This window comes from Neophocaena asiaeorientalis, unplaced genomic scaffold (genome assembly GCF_003031525.2).
Source record: "Neophocaena asiaeorientalis asiaeorientalis breed wild unplaced genomic scaffold, Neophocaena_asiaeorientalis_V1.1 scaffold319, whole genome shotgun sequence".
Classification (NCBI taxonomy): Eukaryota; Metazoa; Chordata; class Mammalia; order Artiodactyla; family Phocoenidae; genus Neophocaena; species Neophocaena asiaeorientalis.
In genome coordinates, this window is record NW_020174103.1 from 758,283 (window position 1) to 784,629 (window position 26,347).

General features: G+C 35.0%; 1 protein-coding gene across 3 annotated transcripts in view; it reads right to left on the reverse strand.

Annotated features, from left to right (window-relative positions):
* Positions 1-26,347, reverse strand: part of BMP5 (bone morphogenetic protein 5) — a 119,363-nt gene that overhangs the window by 61,103 nt on the left and 31,913 nt on the right. For all 3 annotated transcript variants that reach the window (XM_024754689.1, XM_024754691.1, XM_024754690.1), the window contains exon 2: positions 1,584-1,776. In XM_024754689.1, the coding sequence (XP_024610457.1) occupies positions 1,584-1,776 (193 nt within the window). The remainder of the gene's footprint in view (positions 1-1,583; positions 1,777-26,347) is intronic.

The window sequence follows — 26,347 nt, forward strand, 5'->3', positions numbered from 1 at the left end:
CTTAAGACACTATCCCTTCTTTAAGGAGCTCACCAGCCCAAGTGTGGAAACAGATGCAGAAAAGAAGAATTATAAATAAAATATTTGTTAGCTATGGCAATATAATTAGATGGTATTTGGAGCATTATTTTCAATTCTAGTCATTTAATTTTAAAAGACACCCCCATTATTTAGTATTTAAAAGAATAATGTAGTATGCCAGGCTCTGTCCCTGTGAGAAAAAAATTAGTAACCTCATTTTATAACCGGAACCACAGGATTGAGATTTAAAACAAAAAACAAAAAATTCACCCACAGACAAATAGCTAGTACGTGTTAGAGCTGAGAAAAGAACAGAGATCTTTCTGCCTTGAAATTAGTGCTCTTAAAATAACAGTGTACAGAGATCAGTATTTATTAAGGCGTGTCTTGCTAAACCAGTGTTTCATAGGATATTAAGTATTACAGACCCAAAGAAAAAGATTCCATAGTTGAATAATTTTGAGGAAGACTAGGAAAAACCGAATTGACAAGTTTCTTTACCATAAAGACCTTGCAAGACTCTACTATTCTGATATGCATGGTGAATCTCCTAAAACACGGTCTAACAAGTAGACTTTTCAAATGCTTTTGACCCCAGAAGCTTTTTATACTTTTTCTTCATTGAGTATTGTGAGGGGCTAGTGTTCTATGGAACACCCATTGAGAAATCCTACTCACTAGAAGACCAAGAAAAATCCAAAGGCCAGGAACTAGAAATATTCAGTAAGGAGAGAAAGAGGCCTTAGTGAGCTCATGACAGCTGTCTTTAAATATTTATCTCATCAAACAAGGACATAGTATTTCATCAAAGGGAAAATCTAGATTTAATGAATGGAAGACAAATTTCACCTCAATATAATATTCCAATAAGAATTTTCTTTAAAAATGTAAGAGCTATCCAACAAAAGTGCTAATCATTTGTAAAAGGTGTTACCCAAGCAATTTCTGCACTGGTCTGAAAACACCACTAAAGTCCCTTTCTAATTCTTATATGTGATGGCTCATTTACAGTAATTATCAGCTGAGGTTATCATACATTCAGTATTTCAGATTCTCTGTCTATTTTTGTACCATTTTGAATTAAGCATTTTATAGACAGAAGACATACAGGTTAACTGTCAGAATCTATTGCAAATACAATGTCTTCCATCAAAATCCACATAACACTACACAGAGTTTACACTATGCCAGGGAAAAATAAAGCCACTCTTCTCCAATTTATAAAACAACAAGTAATTTAAATCATCTTAATTACAAATTTCATATGTGCAGAATAATGTGAAAGTTTTCTCATTTACAAAATGAGGTGAAGGACCTGAAAATCACATACAGGGGAGCATGAGACCCTCTAGCACACAGATTGGTGTAAGGAGTAGGAAAAGCTGTGAAATGTACAAGACACATTTCAGATCAGTTACATGTATCTTTCATGTGTCTATACCTGCCTTGATGCCATTACACTCAAAGAAGCATGATTTGATAGACCACGTGGGTTATCAATGGATTTTACTACAATGTAACATTTATTTGCTAGGATAATAAGTCAGATATAAATTTGATACCTATTTGTGTATTCCTTGATGATCTGATATATGCTAATCTTAATTGTTTCATTTTCAAATCGGCTGTTGCTCCGGTCCTTATATATCCTGAATTCTGCTGCTGTCACTGCTTCTCCATGAGGAATCTGAGTAAGATCAAACCGGAATTCTTTGTAATGCCTTCGCTGGTGAGAAAAATCCTTGTCTCTTTCAACTGAAAAAAAAAAAGGAAGTAAAAAGTTAGGCCTTTATAAAGTATGGAAATTAATGGTAAATTCTTTCACTTTGAAAACAAACAAGCAGAATGTTATAAAACTGGGAAAACATAAAACCACAGACTCATATGTGTTTCCAGTTGAAGGAAATTCCACAAACCAACAGCCTTTAGTTCAAAAGCAATATAACCTCTGTGGTTTTATACAAATTCCTGGCTCCTAAATGGAAAGGTTATCCAAAAATGTTTTAAAAGTGAAGGTTGTAAAGTTATTACTAGTGTGTATCAAGTACCAGAACAGAGAAGGGTTCATACAGGAATTAGCACTCTGTGATAGAAAGCTCCAGAGTTCCAGGTGAAGTCAATGGTGAGATTTAGTACAGTCGAGGGAGGAAAGTCGGAAGGAGGCCCGAGGAGCTGCTGGCACAGTGGGGCTGTGTTTATGAAATTTTAGAGGTCAAGGAAACAAAACAAATGCATTTTCACAAGAAAGATTGTTTCTAAAGTGTCTTCCCGGGTGACGTTTTTCCTCCTTTTAGCAAATGCAAAGCTCTACCTTTTTTAATGCACTTTCATTAGTTCTTATAGATTATTGAGTACAACCTCCCCAACCCGTGGTGCAGCATCCAGTCTCCCAAAGATCTCTGCTCTTATGCAAATTTGAGAGAGGAACATATTTCCGCCTTCAGCAACCTTCCCACCAAATGAGGTCAGAGAATTTTTCCTCTTGGGAATATTAAGGAGTGTTGAGGGATTCAGGACAGTGTCAGGCATATCATTACATAATCCAGCTTTGTAAAATGATGTATTATTGGATAAAGTCTATGCTTGTTACTGAGCAGTGTTCTTGGCCTTTCCTAATCAATAGAAATTGATAAGAGGCCAGACAAGAAATTCAGACAAGGCTTTATTGGGGGCACTGCTATAGCAGAGGGGAGCAAAAACAAGTAACAGTTTCCCTTCCTTGCTCCCAAGTTGGGGCAAGCTGGTTCCTTATATGGGGTGAGGGTAGGGGTGTGTCCAGGAGTTGGGCCAGAGGGGTGGCTTGCCCACCCATTACGTGGTGTTGTGTGCAGGGGGCATGCACAGTACCTTGTTTTGCTCCTGACACCCTGTTTTTGCTCCAGGCTCTTCAGAAGTGGCAATTGGGTTTTTGGCCTTTTTGTATCTTGTTGTCCATAATTTGCCCCAACTGCTCATGAACGCAACTATATTTCGTCCCTTATAGGTTTTTTTTGTATTTTATTGCTTGAGGAGAGATGTTTGTCCAGGTGCAAGCACTGCAGCAAAGGGTCCCAGGTCCAAGGTCACAGCCTTTCTCATGCTGGGTACCAAAATCTTTCTTAAGGAACCACCTATTAAAAGGGTTCATTTTTAGTAATGCAATATCATTTGATGGAATTAAGTTTCTCAGTGCTGGTAGGTTTCTCAAAATCTCAGTTACCTCAGGTAATATAGGACAGATTACAAAAAAAAATTCACTGCAAAGCATTGTGTTCCAAGTGTCTCACAAACCTACAATAATTTTTTAAAATATATCCAGTGACATTTCATTGCTGAAATGTTGTTACAAGAAGATAAAAGATGTATGTTATATAAACAATTCACAATGTTCAAATATTGGATTAAGACACAAAAAATATCTTCAGGAGGTTAATTGAAATGATACCAACACTGCTAAAAATATATGAAACTTGGGATCCTTAACTAGAGGAAGGGTCAAGGTTAAGGAAGAGAGAAGGCTATCATGATCATCGAGGAGTGATTTTTGGGAACCCAGGCTGCTGGACTCCTAAATTCTAGTGCCAGACAGGGCTCCATGTCTGAGAGGAAGTTCATGACAAAGGAACCCACAATTCCTTGCCTTCATCCTCCAAAATAATCTCTGGTTTATTTTCTCCAGAGGAGTAGGAGATGGTTTAAGAGAGCTAGGAGCTCAGCCCCACCTCCATCTCAGATACCTACACAAGCAAAGAGGAAAATGTAAGCTACACCTGGACTTGGTGAGAACGGTGCTCTCGGGCTGCCTGGCTACACCAACACTACCTCCCATGACTCATGAGGCTTTGCTTTATTTAAGTATCTTTATCTTGGTCCTAAGAGAGGTCCATTCCCCTGGAGAGATCATTAATTAACTTTCCCTAAATAAGGAGGATGACTACATTTTTAAGGTCCTATTTTGGTCCATAATTTAAACCTCTTTTCTGTCTGAGCTCCAGCTGGCATTAGTGTAGACTGTTATGAATGGGTCTCCATCTCCAAAGTGTAAGGACAGAAAACACCTACAAACTGGATCTCTAATAACTAGAGTGTACGCATGAATATTAAAACTAGCCACAACTCTTGTTTACAGAAAAACTACATTTTTTTTAAGAATCAATTTTATTTATTTATTTATTTTTGGTTGTGTTGGGTCTTTGTTGCTGCATGCAGGCTTTCTCTAGTTGTGGCGAGCGGAGACTACTTTTCGTTGCGGAGCACAGGTTCTAGGCGTGCAGGCTTCAGTAGTTGTGGTACGTGGGCTCAGTAGTTTTGTCTTGCAGGCTCTAGAGAGCAGGCTCAGTAGTTGTGGCACAGCGGGCTTAGTTGCTCAGCAGCACGTGAGATCTTCCCAGAGCAGGGCTCAAACCCATGTCCCCTGCACTGGCAGGTAGAGTCTTAACCACTGCGCCAACAGGGAAGTCCCAACAAAGAACTACATTTTTTTTTTTTAAGAACTACATTTAATTCACTGTAAAATGTCTTTTCTGATCCTAATTTAAACAAAGTAGATGACATCATGAAACAGTATTTAAATAGAACTGCTCTAAGCATTTTATTGATATTAACATATTACACTTCATAACAACCTATGAAGTAGGTTCTATTATCGTCCTCATTTTGAAGATGAAGAAACCGAGGAGGCAGAGAAAAGAAATACCTTGCCAAAGAATTTGAATCCAAGCATTTGATGCCACCAAGCTATGGTTCTTAAATGCCGGGATAGGCTGCTTCTGCTTATAAACTACTACTTTGTCCTAATTTACTAAGTATTTATGCTTTAATAAAGATCTGATAAATTAGGAGTTTGGGATTAACAGAAACACACTACTATATATAAAATAAGTAAACAACAAGGACCTATTGTATAGCACAGGGAACTATACTCAATGTTTTATAATAACCTATAATGAAAAAGAATATATTTATAATATATATTAATATATGTATGAATCATTTTGCTGCACACTTGAAACTGACACAACATTGTAAATGAACTATACTTCAATTAAAAAAAAAGAAAAAGAAACAGAAGAGTCATTTGAAATCTTGCATTCACAAGTCCAAAATCCAAAAAGCTCTGAAAACTGAAAATTTGGTTTCAACTTCCTTTGGCAGAAGAACTGGAAATTAACTGATTTGAGGTGAGTTTAAAGTCCCTATTTATCTCACTTTAACTTACTGGTTTGCTGCAGAAATGTTCCCGGTGTTTGACTACGTGGCACTGTCCCAGACTCTGCTTGAGGAGTTCCATACTTTATGATCTAAGCATTCATCAATCATTCAAAAATATATATTCTCTATTCTGAAAGTCAATATTCAAAATTCTAAGTGATAACAATCATTATTCAATTTTTCATTAACAATCAATTTTATATTTGAAATTTAGACAAAAATAACTATAGTCTTGGGCATAAGGGCTTTGACATAAGTGTGTTAAGGTTCAATCTAAAGCGTACACCTGCATAATGCAGATGAGTATTGAATTCATATTATATAAAGTCATCTACTGTTCTGGAATCCCCTGTGAGATGTTAGTGTAATAAAGCGGAAAGCTAGAATTTCAGCTGTTATTATAAAATTTCAGCTTTCTGATCCAGGCTCTTTAGCCTAACACCTTAAGGGGGCAGATTTTCAAAGAGTTTAATAAAATTTTATATTAAATACACCACACAGAATAAAGTTGTAGTGCAGATTTGTCCAGTGATTCAAATTCCTATATCCTACTGCTTTGAATTATAATTGCCCTGGTAAATTCCATGGGACATGTTGCAGTGAGTAATGGAATAAAAGTAGTATTTATATAGCCTTGCACTCATAAAGATGGTCACAAATATTCACAAGGTAATCTCAGTTACCTAGGGAGGTGTCAAATATTAATATTCCTGACTTAAGAATAAGAAATTGGTTGATAAAAAAATAAATAAATAAAATACATTTATGCCAAAAAAAAAAAAAGAGAAATTGGGTGATGACAGCTAGGCAATAACAGATGTCTGTCTTCTAAAGCCCATTGTAAATCTTTGTTCAATGTCCGTACCACCTACATAATGACATCCTACTTAGAGACTAGTTCGTTGTTAGTACAGGTGACGACCCTTGAACAGTATGAGGTCCAGGAGAACTGACTCCCTGTGCAGTCAAAAACTCTGCATATAACTTTGACCCCACAAATACTTAACTACTAATAACCTTACTGATAACACAAACAGTTGATTAACACATATTTTGTATGTTATGCATATATCTACATATATTTTGTGCACTCATGACATACCTAACTTTCTTTTAATTTTCCTGATATTTCTAGGTTATGCTGTTCATGTCTGAGTTTTTTCAAATTGCTGCAAATCTCCAAAAAATTTTCCAATATATTTATTGAAAAAAATCTACATATAAGTGCACCCGTGCAGTCCCACCCATGTGGTTCGAGAGTCAACTGTACATTCATACAATGTTAATCAGCAATATACAAAAATGTGGAGAACAGGTGGAGAAGCAAGGGTTTGATCATCAGTGTGTAATTGGCATCTAACACAATACAATACCTGACCCGAAGAAGTCTTCTAATAAACATTGGCTGAATGAAAGACTATGAACAGATCAAAAGCTGGTTCTGTCTTTTCACTCAGCACCATCCTGCTGCATTTCCCATTGACTGAGGGCATGATAATTTATTTAACTTTCATTTGGGAGGGCATGTATTTTATTTAATACTCACTTATGTCCATAAGTTTCTATTACTTGCTCAAGAGCCCACAACCTATAATTGGGGGAGAAGAGATTTCAACCCAGTGTCAAGATTTCAACTCACAAAGCCCTCAACAACACGACCCTGTGTGTTTGTTTGTTTTTTCTGGATGTAGTTTTGTTTTTTTAATCTAATTACCCCCTCAGGAGAGTTGATATTTCAATGCTTACATTCTCCTCTACGAGATGCTCCTACCCTATAGAGGATGCTATACATTCTGGACTCCACTCCTTCTAGAACTCATTTCCTCCAATCTTTATCTTAGCAAAAGTTGTATCATATTCACTTATTTAATACTGATTCCATTTATTATCTAAGAAAATGTTTATGAATAAGCAACTGATTGTATTCACGACCTGAATTAGCATTATATAATATCTCTATTAGCATGCAACTTTTCCTACAACTATATTTTAAAAACAGCACAACCAAAACAGATGAAAGAGAACAGACACACACATTTCATATTCCTTAGATGTAAGCTTTTTATAGGAGCTATCTTTGCCTTGTTCATATTGTGATGATTTTATAAATTAAATATATTATGTTTCTCCATAAATTACAGTGTGCTGTATAACACATTGCAATTGTAAATGGCTTGAGAAGCTTAAAACATAAGCAAATAAACAAATAGAAAAAAATCATTAAAATGTATAATATTTGGGGGTTTTGATTCATAGTATATTAAATATTTGGACATTTCAACTCACTTTTTCATTTCTATGTTACATCAACAAAACCATGTGTGAGTTTCCAAAACATCTTTATTATCATTTCTAATAAAATCTGTGTTACCAGATTAAAATCTGCCAGACTCTATTAAAGTCATAATTACATTCCTATTTAGTGCTAGAGAAGACAAGACAAAGAAAAACAAAGTGAAACAAACAAAAAAAAAAAGCAGAAGGGTAAGCTCACTCAAGCCAGACCCAGACTTGTCCAAGGAGATAAAACGACACAAGGGTTAAAACAGGCTGAGGCCAAGAGGTTAACACTTGTCTCTGGTGGAGACCATTTTCTCCTCCCATACCATAGACACCATTTCTCTCACGTGAAGTGGAAAGGAGAGTTTAGGAACAAATATAACTAGATTTAAAACACACATCCTGTATCAGTTGATTCACCTTTGAAAACTGCACTTAAAAAGAGAACACATGTATATGTATAGCTGATTCACTTTGCTATAAAGCAGATAGTAACACACCATTAAAAAAAAAAGAGAGCGAGAGAGAGAGAGAACACAACCACCTGTCCAACGGCTATTTTCATAACTTCTTACATATCTAACCGGATCAACAGGCTGTATTTTGCCAAACAGCCATGAAAACATGACACTGATGCCTTGCACTCGTCTCCCACTGTCATTTATGATACATGCTTGTTTTGAAGGTCGTTACATGTAAACCAGTGACTATCACCGTAAATTAAACAAGCCCATCAACACGGAGTTGTTTATTTACCTGAGCTGATAGTGGTCCACAGTGCTCTCTACAAAAATTAAAGAGTTGCTTTCTGCATATACATACACACCGACTTACAGAAAAGAAACCATCAAAAATCAGCAAAATTGATACAGCTTACCACTCAAAACGTGATCATAACGATGGTAGGGAATGTACATCCTTCTGTCCCCAGGAAGCAGGTTTTGTGTCTTCCAAACATTTCCATCTATGAACCAACTAGAACAACTGAAAGGTCACCTACACTGACAGAACCAGAGAATGAATTTATTTTTATAGTTTGGTTTTTTAAAACAGTGGCAACATCAAAGAATACAAGAGGTAAAGTATGAATCAGAAGACTCACATTCCATGAGTCATGGGCTGAGAGTGAAAAGAAACAGGATCGCCTTTATAGAAGCACCAAACTACATTCTAAATGCTCTAAATTGCCAAAGTTCTGCAAAGATTAAGCTTCTTGTGTTTAAAGACAAGACGTACGCTGAAGCCTTTTATTTTTGAGATATAACTTAACAGAAGTTAATGACTGATGGCAGTCTCTTTTCTCCAAACAGACACCTCTCTGAATGACTTTATCATAAGCAGAAATTGGATAGAAATGTCCTGACTAAATATTTTGCTGTCTACAGTATCTGAAGAGTAGAACTAATTAACAGAGGATTGCAGTTTTATCTATTTAGTGATTTATCTGCTGTCTTAAGGGGATGCATCCATGGGCAATCGGTCTTAATCTCCCACACAAGAGCTGTAACTTGGAAGATTCAAATAGAATCAGTAGCTGCAAGACAAAGATAGCGTTTTCCCAGGAGTGCAGCCAGCTGTTGAAAGAATACAGATCATTGTTTGCTGCTGAGTGCAAAAAATCATTAAGAGATTACTCATAGAATTATTACTTATCTGTGTTACATTTTAAAGTGAAAGAAAGAAAGCAAAATTATCCTGTGACTACCAAGATGTCTCCACAAGAGACTACCAAGACCCCGCAAGGCATCTTTCACTGACTAGTCCACTGAGAAACATAAACTTGGTCCTATAAAGGTCTATTCATTGGTCAGTGAATGCACATGTTACATGTTTCTTTGAAAGGATAACCATCCCAGAGAGTGTGGTAAACTCCAGATTCCAGGAACCCTAAGAGCCTCTTAATACCACAGCCATGTGTGACTTGAAAAAGGGAAAATTGTCCTCCTGAGTGGTTTGTTTCAAAGAACAATTTCAATTGACTTTCGAATGTCCTGTAGTTGAAATACTCTTGCTGGTATTCATAAATGCTTCATGAATACAGTTTTATAAGGAAGAAAAATTGCAAAAGAAAGGTGAGATGGTTAAATAATTTAAATGTTGTCCTATGATAGCTAAACAAATTAATTTCCTGAATCAATTAAATACACAGCACATAATTTTGAAATTTACAAAATTGAATTAATGATCCAATAGTTATATATTATTTTGATTTAAAAAACATGAATGATTTAGGGATACAAAGAATTAGGTCTTAAAGAGAACAGACTTGTGGTTGCCAAGTGGGAGGGGGCTGGAGGAGGGAAGGATTGGGAGTTTGGAATTAGTAGATGCAAACTATTATATATAGAATGGATGAATAACAAGGTCCTACAAGATCCTACTGTATAGCACAGGAAATTATATTCAATATCCTGTGATAAACCATAATGGAAAATAATATGAAAAAGAATATACATATATGTATAACTGAGTCACTTTTGCTGTACAGCAGAAATTAAACACAACATTGTGAATCAACTATACTTCAATAAAATTTTAAAGAAAAAGAATTAAGTCTTGTGTAAGACAGCTTTGGAACAGGGAGGAAGATGGTCTCAAGGTCTACCCTCCCTCCTCAGACTGGATGGGCCCAGCACTCAACCCTCAGGGGTTATTAGAATACAATAATAATAATAATGATACATGTCAAGCATTGGTATGAAAACTGATATGTTCAATAATAAATAAACAATAATAGCAATAATTATTGATTTCTTAATATTAATATATTTCAATATATTTTTTCTCCCTTATTTGATCCAGTCTCAATCCTGGCTGTCAGGGGGCTGCTTTTCTCTTTCTCACATTCCATATATACTCATCTTGATTATCCTAAAAATAGCCACTGTGATCCCTCTAACTTTATTCAAGTCCCAAATATTAATTGGATAACTGCTCTGGGCCAAAGCTTAATAGTTAAGGAGATTTGAGAAGCAAAGAGATAGGAGCTCAGGATGAGAAGGACAGATGTAGAAAAGTACCATTGTGGCACAATCGTTTTGCGGTTTGGGAGGGACATGTGTGGGGGCAGAATAAGAAAGGAAGGAGCAGCAAGCTGTGCAGCAGGCTTCAAGGGGAGGTCATTTTGAATTTGGGCTTAAAGGATTATCACCAGGGAGAGAAAGGAGTTCACATAGATGAAAAGAGATGTGAAAGCTTAGGACCAAAGGAGCGAATAATAAATTGTTCATTGTCATTGCACATGTTGGGTCTAGGGTGGACCTGGACCCTAGACCTAAGATCCTCTAACTTAAGATGCTTCCCACATGTCGGAGGTTGAAATCCCAATTCTACTTAAAACCTCCAGTTTGAATTCTACAAAGACTACTTTGAAAACTCTCACCCACATTAATTTCTCCTGCTGGGAGCCCCAGAGCACTTGTTCTCTTCCTCCCTTTCGAATACAGAGCTGTCATGATGGGACCACAGTGAACAGTTGGATTTGAAGTGAGAAGAATTTGAATTCAATCTTAGTTCCCTAACCTATTAAAAGAGTGTGATATAAGAAAAGATACTCAACATCCCTGAGCCTTTATTTATCCATCTTTAAAATGGAGGTCAATCATGAAAGACCTTCTCCACAGTGTGCTGTAGAGGTTAAATAATATTTGAGAGAGAGGATCATAGCATAATGGCTGGAACAGAGCAAGTTCTCAAAAAGCAGTGGCTATTGTGTGAATTACTTTCTATTTGCACTGTAATTATTATGTCATCTTAGATTAATCCCATAGAGTGAGATACTTCATAGGAACATCCATGTTTTTCTTTTTGTTTTGTCTCTTACCTTTGTATTTCTACATATACAACAAACAGGACTTTTAATACAGTAAATAGTCAATAAAAGTTTAATTGTAAAAAATTGCTACCTGGCTTAAAACGTAGCCACGCTGATGATCAAAATGTCAATTTCTTTATCTGGAATATAGATATATTAATAAAGGTGATGACTATTACCATTTTTTAATTTTGTTATAGTGTTTTAATTTTGTTATAACAAAATTAAAGAGACAACATTTTTTGGTTTTTTAATTTTGCTGTATAATTTTGTTATAGTTTTTAATTGTGTTATTTGTTTAGTTATAGCTATATAATTTTTACATAGTGTTATAGTAGCATTGAAAAAATCAGTCTAGATTTTTACAAGAGTGGGTAGTTAGAAAATAATTGTATTTACTTGATACCTTGTTTAGATATTTCACATCTACAAGGTAGAGAACACATTTTTGACATTCATATATTATTCACCAATCCAATCAGATTAGCTGGTTCTGACATACTTCCTCTTTAAAGGAGTCTGAAAGTCACTTACTTTTATCCCTGAAGACAACAATACATCCTGACATATAGGAAATATTTTGTTATTTTTTTGATTATAGGCATTTTATACAGGAAATAATTCACTGGAATTTAAAGCAAATATTCATCTTTTGTGGGTTGGATATTAATGTTAAACTTCAAAAATCAGTTTAGAATTAATAATCACAGAGGATGGTACCTGATTAATTCATTTTGCGTAATAAAAAATGAGTACTTAATGATGAGTAGATATGCTTAGTATGTAAATAATGGATTTCAGTTACACTATGTATAAATATTTGAGAAAGTTTGTGTTTACCTACAAGAAGTCAATGTAAAAACACAACTATCTGATAATCACCTTTTGGTAAATATTTATCTCATGTTTTCTTCAGTGGAAAAATCTGTGGGGTTTGTAGATTGCCTGGCAGCTAGAGGTCAACCATTCCAATCTCACTAGATTTCACTGAATGACTTTGTGAATCCTTCTGCTCCATCAGTAAAATAAAACAGTCCATTTTTAACCACCTGAAGGTGATAGAGGTTACAGTAAGTGATATACAGCAAAGAACCTTCCTTTATACTTGGGTACAATGAAATGATAGTTTATCTACAATGAATACTTGCAGTTATCTGACAAAAACAGGTCAAAGGTTTTGTGAGTTTTCTTCTGAAATTGCTCAAGGCCTTCTCTAATGACTGATAATTGAAAACAGAGACTGGGACTCCCAAATGTGATAGGTGACAGATGAGCAGTAGATTAATGCCAATACTTGGTTAGGAGACACTAAAAGTTCAGGGGTCACAGGAATTAGCCATTGTGCTACTGTGAAAAGACAGACATCAAAAGTCTATTATCCCCTTAATAGCTCTTCCCTGAGCCTGAAATCTGTTCTCACTTGCTTCGGTTATAATTTAGAGATATCTCGATGCCATGATACACATGATGTCAAAGTGAAACCACTCACCCTAAGTGTATCAATAGTTAGGGTTTGCATGTTTTTATTTACATAGTAAAAAAAAAGATTGCTTTCATATCACATTCTTAGTGTAGTCTGCTCATTTTGGAGAATTTCAGAAACATCTTGTCCAGAAAAAAGAATAATTATACTTAATGGAGAAGAGGAAAGCTAGAAAACTTGACATTAAATGTGTACAGAATTTCTCTGTGGGGGAAAATGAAGGAAGTTTAAGACAGTTTGCATAGTAGAAAGGATATGAGAATTTCTGTAGCTGAACAAACAAATAAATGTCTTTCTCACATGAGCTCCTTTAAGTTTTAAATCAGTATGATAACTTTTATAGAGTTCACTCAAGTTCAATCTGTGGTTTAATCCATCATTTTGAAACAAAAGCAAACTCTACATTTTTTCTGCCTGATGGGTTGCATCAGTGAAGTTTGGTACAGGAAGTTTGGTACTTGAAACTGGATCGAGTTATTAGAAACACAGTTACATGGTTTTACAGCTTTTTAGGAATAAAGGAATAAAATGATGTATATGGATGTATTACCTATATACGCTATACCTAATATAAAGGTACCTGATTTATCTGTTTTGCTTAGGCAAGGACCACAAGCAGCCACTGGTGGCCCATGTTTGCTTCCTACAACGTGCGTATAGCTGTCTGCCTCCAGCACCAGATTTCAAGCTTGACAACAACAACTTTGCTTGGTTCATTACTGTATACTCGGCTCCTACCTCAGTCTCTGGCACACAGTAGATGGTCAATATACATGGGAAATGAATACTATAAAAATATAGGCATATATGTCTGATTCTGGTTCTGTTTGTTCGTTTGTTTCAGGAGGGAGAGTAAACGCAGACCCCGTTAATCCAGCTTAAGCAAAAACCCCTCCACCATTTACTCTTTTTTTTTTTCAATTGAAGTCTAGTTGATTTACAATTCAACCATTTATTCTTGGATGAGTCTTGCCCATGTTTTGAAATAGTATTCTTCCTAATGATATATTTCTTTTTCCCTTTCTTCTTTTAAAGGAATTCAAATAAATAATGATAACTTAGAATGCTAATGTCTTATATTTATTTTGTTTCCACTAGCTATACTGGTATTTAAAGACATATGCTGGACTAATAGAATCTCTGATTCTTCAATGGACATATTATTCTTGAGGAAGGAGAAAAAGGTAATAAAAAAATTAACATTGGTCTATTTTATGGTTATCAATAGAATTGTACTTGGAATGATTTGCAGAATAAATTGTAGATGATAATATTTATGCACTTTTGATTATAATATAATAACTTATATATTCTGATTAATTTTTCTCTATTTACATGAAAACATGAATTTCATTCCTCTACAATATGTATATGTAATATAAGTCTTTGATAACATGTTCATAATAATATTAATGTTCTTCCCAAAATATTGAAAATAGTTGCTCCTTTCAGAAATATGCTTTGTTTTAGTTAATTTTTTTTTTGTTAGAAAAAATTTATTAGAACTGCTTTTATTTGGAATGTTTTTCTAACATCATCCTTGAAAGTGAAAGTTCATTTCATCCGCCTGAGTATTTACAGATAGAAACTGGAATGCATAATACATGACCTGTTTAACATTACTTTACAGCACATTATTAAAACTGTGAGTTAGATCAGTCAATACATCGTATTAAAAAAGGTTTTCTAAAATTGGAGACCTACTTAAGAACATGTGCTAGATTTAATAAAGATGTAACAAGTGCCAGAATCAATAAAGAAATCACATGACCTTCCCACATTTATGGAATGAGACCGCATTGTAGAGTCAAGGGACCCTTAGTGGTCTCAGGTCACAGAGTTTTCATGTGAAAAGTCTCATATTTTTGTTGATCTGGTTTCACACTCCTGGGTTTTTACTTTGTATTGGGATTTCAGGCCAACCACAAAACTCAGAGCAAAATTCTGAGAAGAGTCATTGAGCAGTATCTGGTTTTGAGTTCAAACTATACAAATCCTCCAAGATTCTTAAGATGCACACCTGGAAAGAACAATAAGTCTTCTGAGATCCAGTTCAGATGATCTCATTTTAGATTCAAATTTAATAATTTCCTGAGTCTCCAATCCAATTTTATATTAATTATCAGATGGCCTGTTTTCTGATGGTTTTATTGCTAATAGTTGGACTTGTTCTCAATGTTACTTCATAATCCATCCAACGAACCCATATGTACTGTTACATAAAGAGACAAATTCAGCAATGGGAAAAGCTAAATACCAACCTCATTTAAACCACATATTCCTCCAAATGGGCAGGAACTGGTGAGACCTAGTTCCAGAAGTGAGTATGAAGAGCAGGTATGAGTGTGGGGTTAAAATAAGAATGGTTGAGTATTAGATGTTTAAGTAGCTGATGGATCCGTAGATCACCCTCTACATCTGTGCTAATGAGTGCTCTGGCCGCATGAGCAGAAATTTGGAAGTTTTCTGGAAAACTGGCATCACCAGCACAGTTGAGAATGTAGTATTCTGGAAACAGAGGAACTAGATCAACCCATGCATACTAAATGCTGAGTTCTGGGCTTCTTTCCCCACTCAATTTCTGGAATGTTAACACCCAGGCCTGTGCCTTCCAGATAAGAGAATGAAAGGGTCCTCTCATTGAAATCTGACCATTCCCAGAAGAAAGAATAAGTCTCCACAAAATGGCAAAGCAAGAATATCTTAGATAAAAAATAATATCAAGTTCCACCCATATGCTAAGAGCTTCTAATCAGCTTTTTAATCTCTTGCAGTTAAATAAGAGCTGACAAGCAAAGATCATTAATAGCTGAGAAAATTCTCTCCCTTTAAATATAAAGATAAGAGTAGATTTTTTTAAAAGGAACTTGTAGGAAAAAAAAAAAAAGGAACTTGTAGGTATTTCATAAAAAGAAAAAAAATTACTAAAAACTACCATAATATCATTTGAGAGCCAAGAGAAGCTTTTGCACCCGTGAAACAACAAGATGCTGTAAAAGACAAATACTCAATGCTAAAACATCTCTTGGATATGAAGTTGAAAATCAATCTCAGTTTGAAAGATTAAGTTGAAGAAATTTTCAAAAAGGACAGCAATTAGTCAAAGGAATAGAAAATAGGAGAGGAAGACTGAAAAAGAAAGAAAGAAAGAAAAAAAAACATTAGTTCAGAATTAGCCCTAATAATAGTGGTTCCATAAAGAGAGATCAGGAAATAATGAAGAAATCATCAAAGAAATAATTCAGTTCACTGATCCAAGTGCAAAAGTCTCAGGATTGAAAATGTCTGCTTTGTAGACAAAGTGAAGTTTCTACAAGTTTCTGGACACAAAATACAAGCTACATACATAGGGATCAGGAATCAAAATGGATTTAGACTTCTCAAAAACAACGCTGCCATCTATAAGACAAGGGAACCATGCCTTCAAAATCATGATGAAAAATTATTTCCGCCCTAGAATTCTATATTCGACTCAATTATCCATCAAATATGAAGGTATAATAAGGATATTTTCAGACATTGCAAGGTGTCCAAAATTTGATTCCCAAAAAATATTTCTTTGGAATTTCCTGAAGAATTTGCTCCATCAAAACATCATACTAAGTAAGTCAGACAAAGAAAGACAAATATCATATGATATCGCTTATATGAGGAATCTAAAAAAAAAAAAAAAAAAGCAAATGATACAAGTGAACTTATTTACAAATCAGAAGCAGACTTACAGACTTAGAGAATGAACTTATGGTTACCAGGGGGGAAGGGTGGCGTGAAGGGATAGATTAGGAGTTTGGGATTGACATGTACACACTGCTATATTTAAAATAGATCATCAACAAGGACCTACAGTAAAAAGTAAGAAATAAAAATAAATAAATAAATGCTTCACAAGTAAAAAGTCAAAAAGCAAACAAACAAACAAAAGCAAAAAGCATACCAGCCAGAAAGAAGATGAAGGCATAAGCTACAGGAAAGAGGAGGTTTGACAGAGGAGAAACAAAGATAATTCACAGAATGATGATGAAGGGAGATCCCAGGATGACAGCTGTGCTCTGGACACAGAGGCAAACAGTCCGTATTGGAGCCATGCGACTCCACAGAAAGATACCTTAAGGCTAACATCACAAGATCCCATTTCCCGTTCACACCATCCTTTGACTCTGACAAAGTCTAGGTGAACCTGAGCCAGACTTGGACCCAGAAGTAGCTTTCCTTACATGTATTTATGAAGTTCCTGCTCTCTCCTCAAACTCCTGCTGTCTGGGTCATCTGAGAATACTCACTTTTCCCATAGAAGTATTTTGTTTTTCCTATTTTGATGTATTCCTCCGAGTTGGCCGTTGATGACGCTGAGACCAGAAGCTGAGACTACAACACAGCCCACATGCCCTCATGCATTTCAGCTGAGTGGGTCATACCTGGCCTCACCACACTACAGCCCCCTAAATTCCCAGGACACCACCTCCCCAGGAAGGACAATTAAAAACTGCCAAGCAAACTGAACCAGAATTTTATTCACAAGCTCTGTTTAGCTCATCTTCTGACAACATTCGCCTAAACACTTTGACTTAAATAAGGAGTTTTGTGCTTCCTATTAATTTTAATAATAATTGGCTTTATATTTACTTATATGTGAAATACATCCAATTAAAATAAAATACGTCATTGAGGTAGAGAAAAATAACTTAACCAAGTTCATGTTTACTGTGATCCTTGAAGCATGCATTCAGATCCAGTTCTGACCACATCAGCGCCTCTTAGGAAATATTCCCAAGAGGCTACAGAATTTCTTTTTTTTTTTTTTTTTTTTTTTTTTTTTCCGATTTTGAACGTTTATCTTTATCTTCTGCCTCGGTGTTTATTCTAATTCCAAAACTCTACTGTTTCTCACTTTACCTTTGGACGTCTTTCCTTTATGAAGAAACCACAGAGTGATTTAGAATATCTAACACCAGGAAACATTTTCAGTAATCCTAATGTGTCGATCACAGTACAGAATATTTAGACTCTGCAAAACGCAAGCTTTATTGCTACAATCACACTTAAGTACACCAAGAATGGTTCTTGTGTGGAAGCAGAAAATACACTTGAAATTCTGTTTTGCTTTTCTCACCCCTAGATGTAGGTTCACTAGGGCAAACTAGCATAATCCTGAAAGCATATGAACATCACCAGTTTATTCTACATTGCTCTTAACTCACAGTGAAAACAAAAGTAATCCCAAAGCTAAGATACATTTCACACATTTCCAGTTAAACTAGTTTCCTTCTTTTTTGCTTTTGAAGGACACCAGCTAAAGCTGAAAATAGTCATGGAAAGAATCATTCAGTGAAAGAGAGCAGACGATGGTCATGGAAATGGTTGAGGAACCCGTTTGAAAGAGAAACTGAATGCATATAGAGAGAGTAAGGTGTTAATAAAGCTTCTTAATATTCATGACCTGATACCTTCAAGCAAGAGATGCCAAAAGAATATGTCAACCAAGAGCAACATCAGAAGAATAAAGCAGAGTTTGTGTGTTAACTGTCTTAATGATGGAGCAGAAGTTAGACGCTACGGGGTCTCCTTTCTTCTTACTCAAATCACACAGGACATTCTATATTCAATCATGGAATCCTGGTGAATTTATGAAGCTTAGCCTCAAAGCCTTAGAATGTTCAGAATCAGTAGTAATAATAATTACTGAATTATTAACATGTATGAGACATGTATGAGACATGTATGAGACATTAACATGTATGAGACATTATGCTAAATGCATATAATCTTATTTAATATGATGTATACTTAGTGAGAGAAGAGAGAAATTCAGCTAACATTTATTGGATGTTTATTATTCAGCCACCATTTCCAGCAGAGAAGTTTAGGGAACAGAAGGGAGGTAGAGAAGGTAGGAACAAAAAGTTATCAACAGAAAAAGGCTCACAGACATAGAGAACAGTCTTGTGGTTGCAATGGGGCTGGGAGGTGGGGGAAGGATGGACTGGGAATTTGGGATTAGCAGATGCAAAATATTATATATAGAATGAATAAACAACAAGGTCCTACTGAACAGCACAGGGAACTATATTCAATATCCTGTGACAAACCATAATGGGAAAGAATTTGAAAAAGAATATATACATGTATAACTGAATCACTTTGCTGTACAGCAGAAATTAACACAACATTGTAAATCAAATGTACATCAATAAAATAAAGTTCTATTTTATTCAATTCAATCTTCTCTCATTTTATTGAACTTTTGTATGTGGCAGATACAGTACCCCGTGACATGGAGGATACACCCCTCCCCAAAAAGTCAAACTGACAGTTCACATACACATATTTAAGCTGACAACACAGATGAGATTTCAGAAACAGATTCTATAACGTTCAGAAGATACCAAACAAATGGTACAAAATTCTGGGTGCAGTTCGTTTGAGAAGACTTTCTTGTGAATAGTAGTCTCTATTTAGTCACTTGATGTAACCCAATTGGCAGGGAAACATTCACCTTTTACTTAATTTACTGTCTAAAAAAATAAATGTATGAGAACCAAAACCCTGTCCCAAATTCCCTCCACCAAATTCCCAACAATGAAAACATAAGAAAATGCAAGATTTCATCAAAAGCAAGTATAATATGAATTGGGGCAAAATTTCCTAATTGAGCGGAGGTGGTCTCTTTGATTTAAAATGCGTATGTACAGGAAAACTTGGACTTGGTTAAGCAATGCTGTTTTACCTTTTGCACTACATACTACCTTGCAAATAAATCCAAATGCCAAAGCGCATTTCATTCATATTTGCTGAGCACCTATTTCATACAAGGTTCTCAGCTTGAAGTTGTGCAGGAAGCACCAGAATATATATTATAAGCACGACTTTTGTGCTCAAGACTAAACTACATTGTTCAGGGCTCAAGGGTATATAGTTCTATTTTTCCATCTCCCTCTACCTGAGGCTTGAATTCTGTCCAGTTTTCAGGCACCTATTTTTCCTTTCCAGAACGCCAACTTTAGCCTTCATTGTGTTCAAGAGGAAAGGCAACAGAGAGAGCAGGTTTGCAACACTTGAAAAACACTTCAGTGGCAAGGGACTGAGAAAGGAATTTTCTGTCAGAAACTATTTGGGGGAAAGTGTTACAGTTTTCAATTTAAATTTAAAGCCAAAGAGAGAGCTGAACTTAAAGTTAAATGGCACTAATTTCGAACTAATTTTTTAGGCACATCTACACCACTGTTAGTATGTTTGCAATACATTTTGATTTAACACAAATAAAGTACTGAATTTGTTCTTTCTTCCTTCAATAGTAAATGGAATAATAATACCATCTTATTATTTATTTAAGCGTAGGCTACATGGCACAATTTTCCCAACAAAAACAAAGCAAAACAAAACAAAAACAAATTAACACAATTTGTGAACTTGGTTTAGATATCTAGAAAGGCTCACAAAAATATCAGAGAGCAAATAATTATTATACTTACAAGTGGTGCTTATTAAGCATTTAAAGTATACTATGCAATGAATTAAGGGCTATAGATGCCTTTTTATTAAATACAGTATACAAATCTATAACTAAAATTCAGAATAACCTAAAAAGTGATTGTTGTTAAATTTTTTCAGCAAAACTGTTAACATTAAGAAGTAAACATTAACCAAATCCGAGACCATATGCATACATAGAACCTTTTACAAAGACTAGAGATCCTCTTTCAAAAGCAAAAAGAAGCAAATAAACACCTTCCTCCAACACTAATGGGGTTTAGGTCTAGCAGTCCTGCCTGAAAATCTAACTTGATAAGTCTTGGTGAACAAAGTTATGTGATGAATCAGTGGTAAGAATGAGATTTTTAGTCCACTGACTCTAGATTCCCAGTTGACAGGCTGTAGGCTGTAGAGACCTGAACCTCCCCCCCAACAAACAAACATAAGTAAGTATCAGTGGAACACCTTCCAGATCATCTAGTTTACCTTCCCACCCTTCAGCCTGGTGACAACTAACATATTCCAAAAAGCATTGTCAATTCTGGACTTCCATGGCTGTACTTTGGTAATTTCTTATTTCAGTGTGAAACATCAGTGTTAGGAAGTTGATAGATCTATCTTGAATAATATCTCACAGCATAATTTAAAAACACTTCTTCCATTGAACTTGAGGGATATAAAAATTCAAATCATAAGAAATTGTGGAAGACTAGAATAAATAAATAATAAACAAAGATCTTTAAATTAATAAAGCATAATGTTATCAAATGTGCATTTTTGGTATTGAAAGTATGGGAAGAAATACTGAAAATTCTATAACTACAAAAAATTTTAATATAATCCTTTATATTTTATAAAATATAACTAATTTAGTTAGATAAATGGATAGATAGATAGATAGATAGATAGATAGATAGATAGATAAAGATAGATGGACAGTTATTTTGAACCAAATCAGTCCAGTCTTTTTAAGCTATCACATTAAATAGTGTTTTAAAAGCCTCTGGAGGTATTCTCCCCATCTGGACTTCCAAGTTATTTATATCATTTAAAAAAATATTTCTCTGTCTTATCATTACCCCAGAGAAACATCAATAGGATCAGCACATTTAGGATCAGCACAATAGGAAAAGCACATTTCATGGTGCTTTTGCTGCCATACCTCTGTGGAACTTTATAAATTATAAATACCAATGTGTTCCACATCCCTTTTCCTTTTAATTGCATTTTGTAATTTCACACAACTCAAAACAAAACTTTAGCAAATAGGTGTATAGAAATGACAGTGAGGACAAACCTTAGAGTACTATTAGATTGAACCATTTTGAAAAAAAAAAATATATCAATAGCTGAAGTGTTAGGAATCTTTCTCTAGTAGATATTAATACCATGGTATTTATGGGAATGACATTTGACTAATTTTCCCAGTGTAACCTGTTCACCACAGGTCCTTTAATAATTATTATTCCATTTGATGTTTTAACTTATCTCCTAAATTAGACTGCTTTAAATATTTTCTAAAATGAAAAATATGGTAAATATGAAATGATGGAGAGAATGATATTTTGCCTTCTTCCTTACTCACTGAAACATGTTCCATTTTCTTTCTATTCCATCTCCTAGGTGACTTTTAGGACATACTGAGTATCACATATCTTTTTAATGAGGTGCCTTCACTTTTTTATTTCTTGTGGCATTATCTTCTTAAAGCTTCATAATCAATAAAGCTTAAAGCTTCTTAAAGCTTCATAATCAATCTTGGCAGAGGCCAAGAAAAAGACAGGGGACCAAGAGTGAGTGCATAAAGGTTGCTGATAGTCCAACAAACTCAGAATGTAGTAAAATGATACCTACTAGAAGCTACTATAGGCCATCCACACCCAATAAAACTTCCCTCCTTCCTTCACTCTCTCCACTCCCCTTCCCCCATCTCCCTCTTCCATATATATATAAAATAATCAGCAAAATATAAAAGGAAAGGAAATGTCTTTTGGAGAAGAATATATTTCAAAGTCCCACATGTTGATATTTCATTTAAAAAATTTTATTCTAAACACATGAGCAGCCTCACTCTTACCAACATGCATGTTTTAATCCATGGTAGAAGGAGGATTTAGACAACTCATTCACACTGGGATAAAATGTGAATATATATATATATATATATATATATATATACACACACACAAAGAAAGAGAGGGGAGTTACTTAGTTCTTTCAGGGTCATAAAGATATTGTCCTATTTTTGTCTAGGGGCATTATAATTTTAACTTTTTCTTTTAATTCTAGGATCCATCTATAATTATCCATTAGTATGTGTATAGTGTGAGGTAGGAATTGAAGTTCATTTTTTCTAGATATTTACCCAGTTGTTTCAGCCCCGTTTGTTGAGAAGATTATCCTTTCCCATTGAAGTTCTTTCCTCCTTGGCACCTTTGTCAAAAATTCTTTGAATGTAATTCTGTGGGTTTATTTCAGCATCTCTACTGTTCCATTGCTCTATTTGTCAGTTCTTACTCAAATACCACATTGTCTTAATCACTGTAACTTCATACTAAATCCTGAATTAGATAACAAGTCTTCCATCTTTGTTCTTCTTTTTCCAATAACTTTTTGGCTATGCTAGGTCTTTTGCGTTTCCATATACATTTCAAAAGCAGTTTGTCAATTTAGAATTTTTTAAGGCTATTGATATTTCAACTGTCATAACATTGAATGTATAACTCAAGTTGGGGAAGATCGTCATCTTAACAACATCGAGATTTCAGTGAGGTCAGTCTATCCCTTCATTTGTTTAAATCTCCTTAATTTATTCCAGCTATGTTTTATAGTATAGAGGTCATATATCTTTTGTTAAATTTATTTTTGATGCTGTAGTAAATACTGTTTTAAAATTTTATTTTCCAATTTTTGTTAGATGCCAGGGTATGAAAATACAATTATTATTTTGTACTGACCTTGTACTCTGTGACTTTACTAAATCCACTAATTTTTTTGTTAGTGATCATGTCGAGTTTTTAAAAGGATTTTGTACATGCTCATGGTGTCTGCAAAAAAAGGATGTTTTACTCCTTCTTTTGTAATCTTTGTGCCTTTTATTTCTCCTGGCATGATTTACTGGCTAACAACTCCAATAACAATGTTGAATAGACAGGGTTAGCATTCTTATTTCTTAACTTAGAGGGAAATCACCCAATGTTTTACCTTCCCGTAGAATGTTAACTGTAGATTTTGTGTAGATGTCCTTCCCAATAGTGATATTATTTGCCTGACCCTGGAGATTTTCTTCTAATATTTCTTAGAATGCAGTGGCCTTGCTTTGAACTCCTCCTCTTTCATTCATCTAAAATATTGATATATCATTATTTTAGCCATCGTTGTAAATGATATATTGCAGAGAATCTGTACGTTTCTTTCTTTAAAAGCTGTTGAATTTTGTTTTGATAGAAAATTAAATTTCTGATAAATCCTCTTAATTCCATCAGTCTTCATGATTAAGAAATTGTGATTTCTTAGAGTGGATCTTAGTTTGTCTTTAGTTCTAGGGTATGAGCCCTACTTTAAGCATCCTTACTCCTAAGGTATGGCCTTTCTGGGGTCCTAACTGAAAGTCAGCGAGGTCTCTCCAGCACTAGCTGGGCTGGATCTCCCATGCCACCCAGGACTTGATCTCTGGTTCAACAGTGGCAGCTGCTCTCGGCTCTCTCCCCAGAGCCTCAACCTGCACAAGTAGAGGCCAACCCTTGACCAAGTTCTGGAGGGGAGCTCAGTGCCTCCACACAGCTCACTCATCTACCCTACCTTTCCCTGAAAACTGCAGCTGCCCCAGGAGCCCCAAACCTCAAACACCCCCTTTTCCCAGGCTGCTGCTCTCAGCCTAGACTCCACCTTCCTGCATTAAGGCCTCCAAACTGTTCCACACAGAAAACCAGGGCAGGGGTAGGTCTCACCTGTGTGTTTCCCATTCCTTTGGAGATTATAAGCCTCCACAACCCGACATCCAATGCCTAGAAAATTTGCCTCATATATATTTTTCCCAGTTTCTTAGGTTTTTTAGTTTGTTTTATTTTGTTTTTTAATATTGAAGATATAAGTTTAAGACCAGTTAGTCTGTCAAGGTTAGAGAAAAAATATGTTATTTATGTATTTTTTAAATGTTTGAGCTAAAATAATATATATCAACATTAAAGAGTTATTTTTCCTCATTCATCTAATTACTTCTTTGCTATGAGGCTAAAATCTGCTTCCCTGTACCAGAGGTAGTCTCCTAAGAATAAATATCATTAAATCTATTCCCTGGCCATTGATACCACTTTTTATGAAAACTTTAAAGCCAAAAAATAAAAATAAAGTAATGCTTTTCCAAAGTCTTTTTTCATAGGCTTATTAAATTAAAAAAAGAAAGTGATTTACATGATGACATTCTACCATGTAAAAACACCTTTCTACTTTTTCTTTGAGTATCCTCAGTTGGGATACATGATTTTTAGACTCACTGATAAATGATTAGCTTTTAAAGCAGACTGGCTGGTTCATTGGAATGCTTGGAACAAGTATAGTTTTTTTTAAGTTTCCTTTAAACAGTTAAGCATTTAAGTATTTTACACACTGTATAAATTAATACATTTCTGGAGTCTGAAGAAATACAGCCAACTAAAGCATAAGTGTACATCTCTATAATGGCATTTGGAGCAAAAACTTCAATAACTTGCATACTGGCATAATCATTTGATCGTGCTTGATGTAATGTTTTCTCCCAAGGGCAGAATTTATATTTTTCTGCATGACTCTAATATATAGAGTCATGGATTTCACTTTGGTTAGACTGCGTTTAAAGAACGAGATGGTTCTTCTGTAAGCACAATAATTTAGGAATAATGAAAGCTGTAAATAAAATTTAAATAAGTATAAATCTAAGGGACTTCCCTGGTGGCGAGTTGATTAAGAATCCACCTGCAAATGCTGGGGACATGTGTTCGATCCCTGGTCCGGGAAGATCCCACATGTCTCTGAGCAACTAAGCCTGTGCACCACAAGCTCGTGAGCCTGCACTCTAGAGCCCGTGAGCCACAACTACTGAGCACCACAACGAAGAGTAGCCCGCACTCACCGCAACTAGAGAAAGCCCACGTGCAGCAACAAAGACCCAACGCAGCCAAAAAAAACAAATAAAATGTAAAAAGATATACATATAAATCTAAAAATATAAATTATGTTTAGATAAAAGGGTTTGTAATAAGTCAAGTTGCTACTGAAGATAATTTGAGCACCTGATGAATTTGTTATATAAGATTTGTTTTTCAGGCTTTGTTATTTCAACCTTAATAGCTGAAAAGCAGACATGAATAATAGACTAGTTTCTACTTTGGTGAAAATTTTTTATTCTAATAACAAAAATTAGGTACTAGTTTTGAGCTGAGACTTTACAAAATTATTTTATTTAATAAAATGGAAGAATTATTATTTACACTATGCAGTGGAGTAATCTGATATCCAGAGAAAAATATAATTTGAAATAGAAATTATTTATTTGGTGTTCTATCATATCAAATGCAGTCTTTGATACATAGTATTCACTTTAAAAATGAATGCTGAATAAATTAACAAGGCTTTTCAGTACTGTCTGAGCCAAGATTCAAATGCAGATTTTCATGGCTCTTAATATCCTGCCCTAAATAATATTCTGCAAGAAACTTGAATTCTCTGAATATTTTAAAAATCCACATTATCATACTTCTGTTTAAGTAAAAAAAAAATTGTCCTTGAATTTTAATTAGGTATCAGTTACCAGGTTTTTCATAAAATGTCAAACTTGACCCTCAGTAGCTCCATCTCTACCAACACATACACTGAGAGAGGACAGAGGGAGAAGCCTACAAAGGAATCAGCATTTATGCTACAGGATGAGTTGTTTTTAGTTTAAAGATGTTCCCACCCACCCTTTGGATAAAACACTGTCTTATTTATCTGCACACAGCAGGAACCAAGGAGTTGATTGCTCTGTCTTCTCCATTAAGCTACTTCCCCCGCTAAGATTTTGCATCCAGAAGTTTTGCAAGCAGAGTTTGGAGATGGTCCACTGATAATTT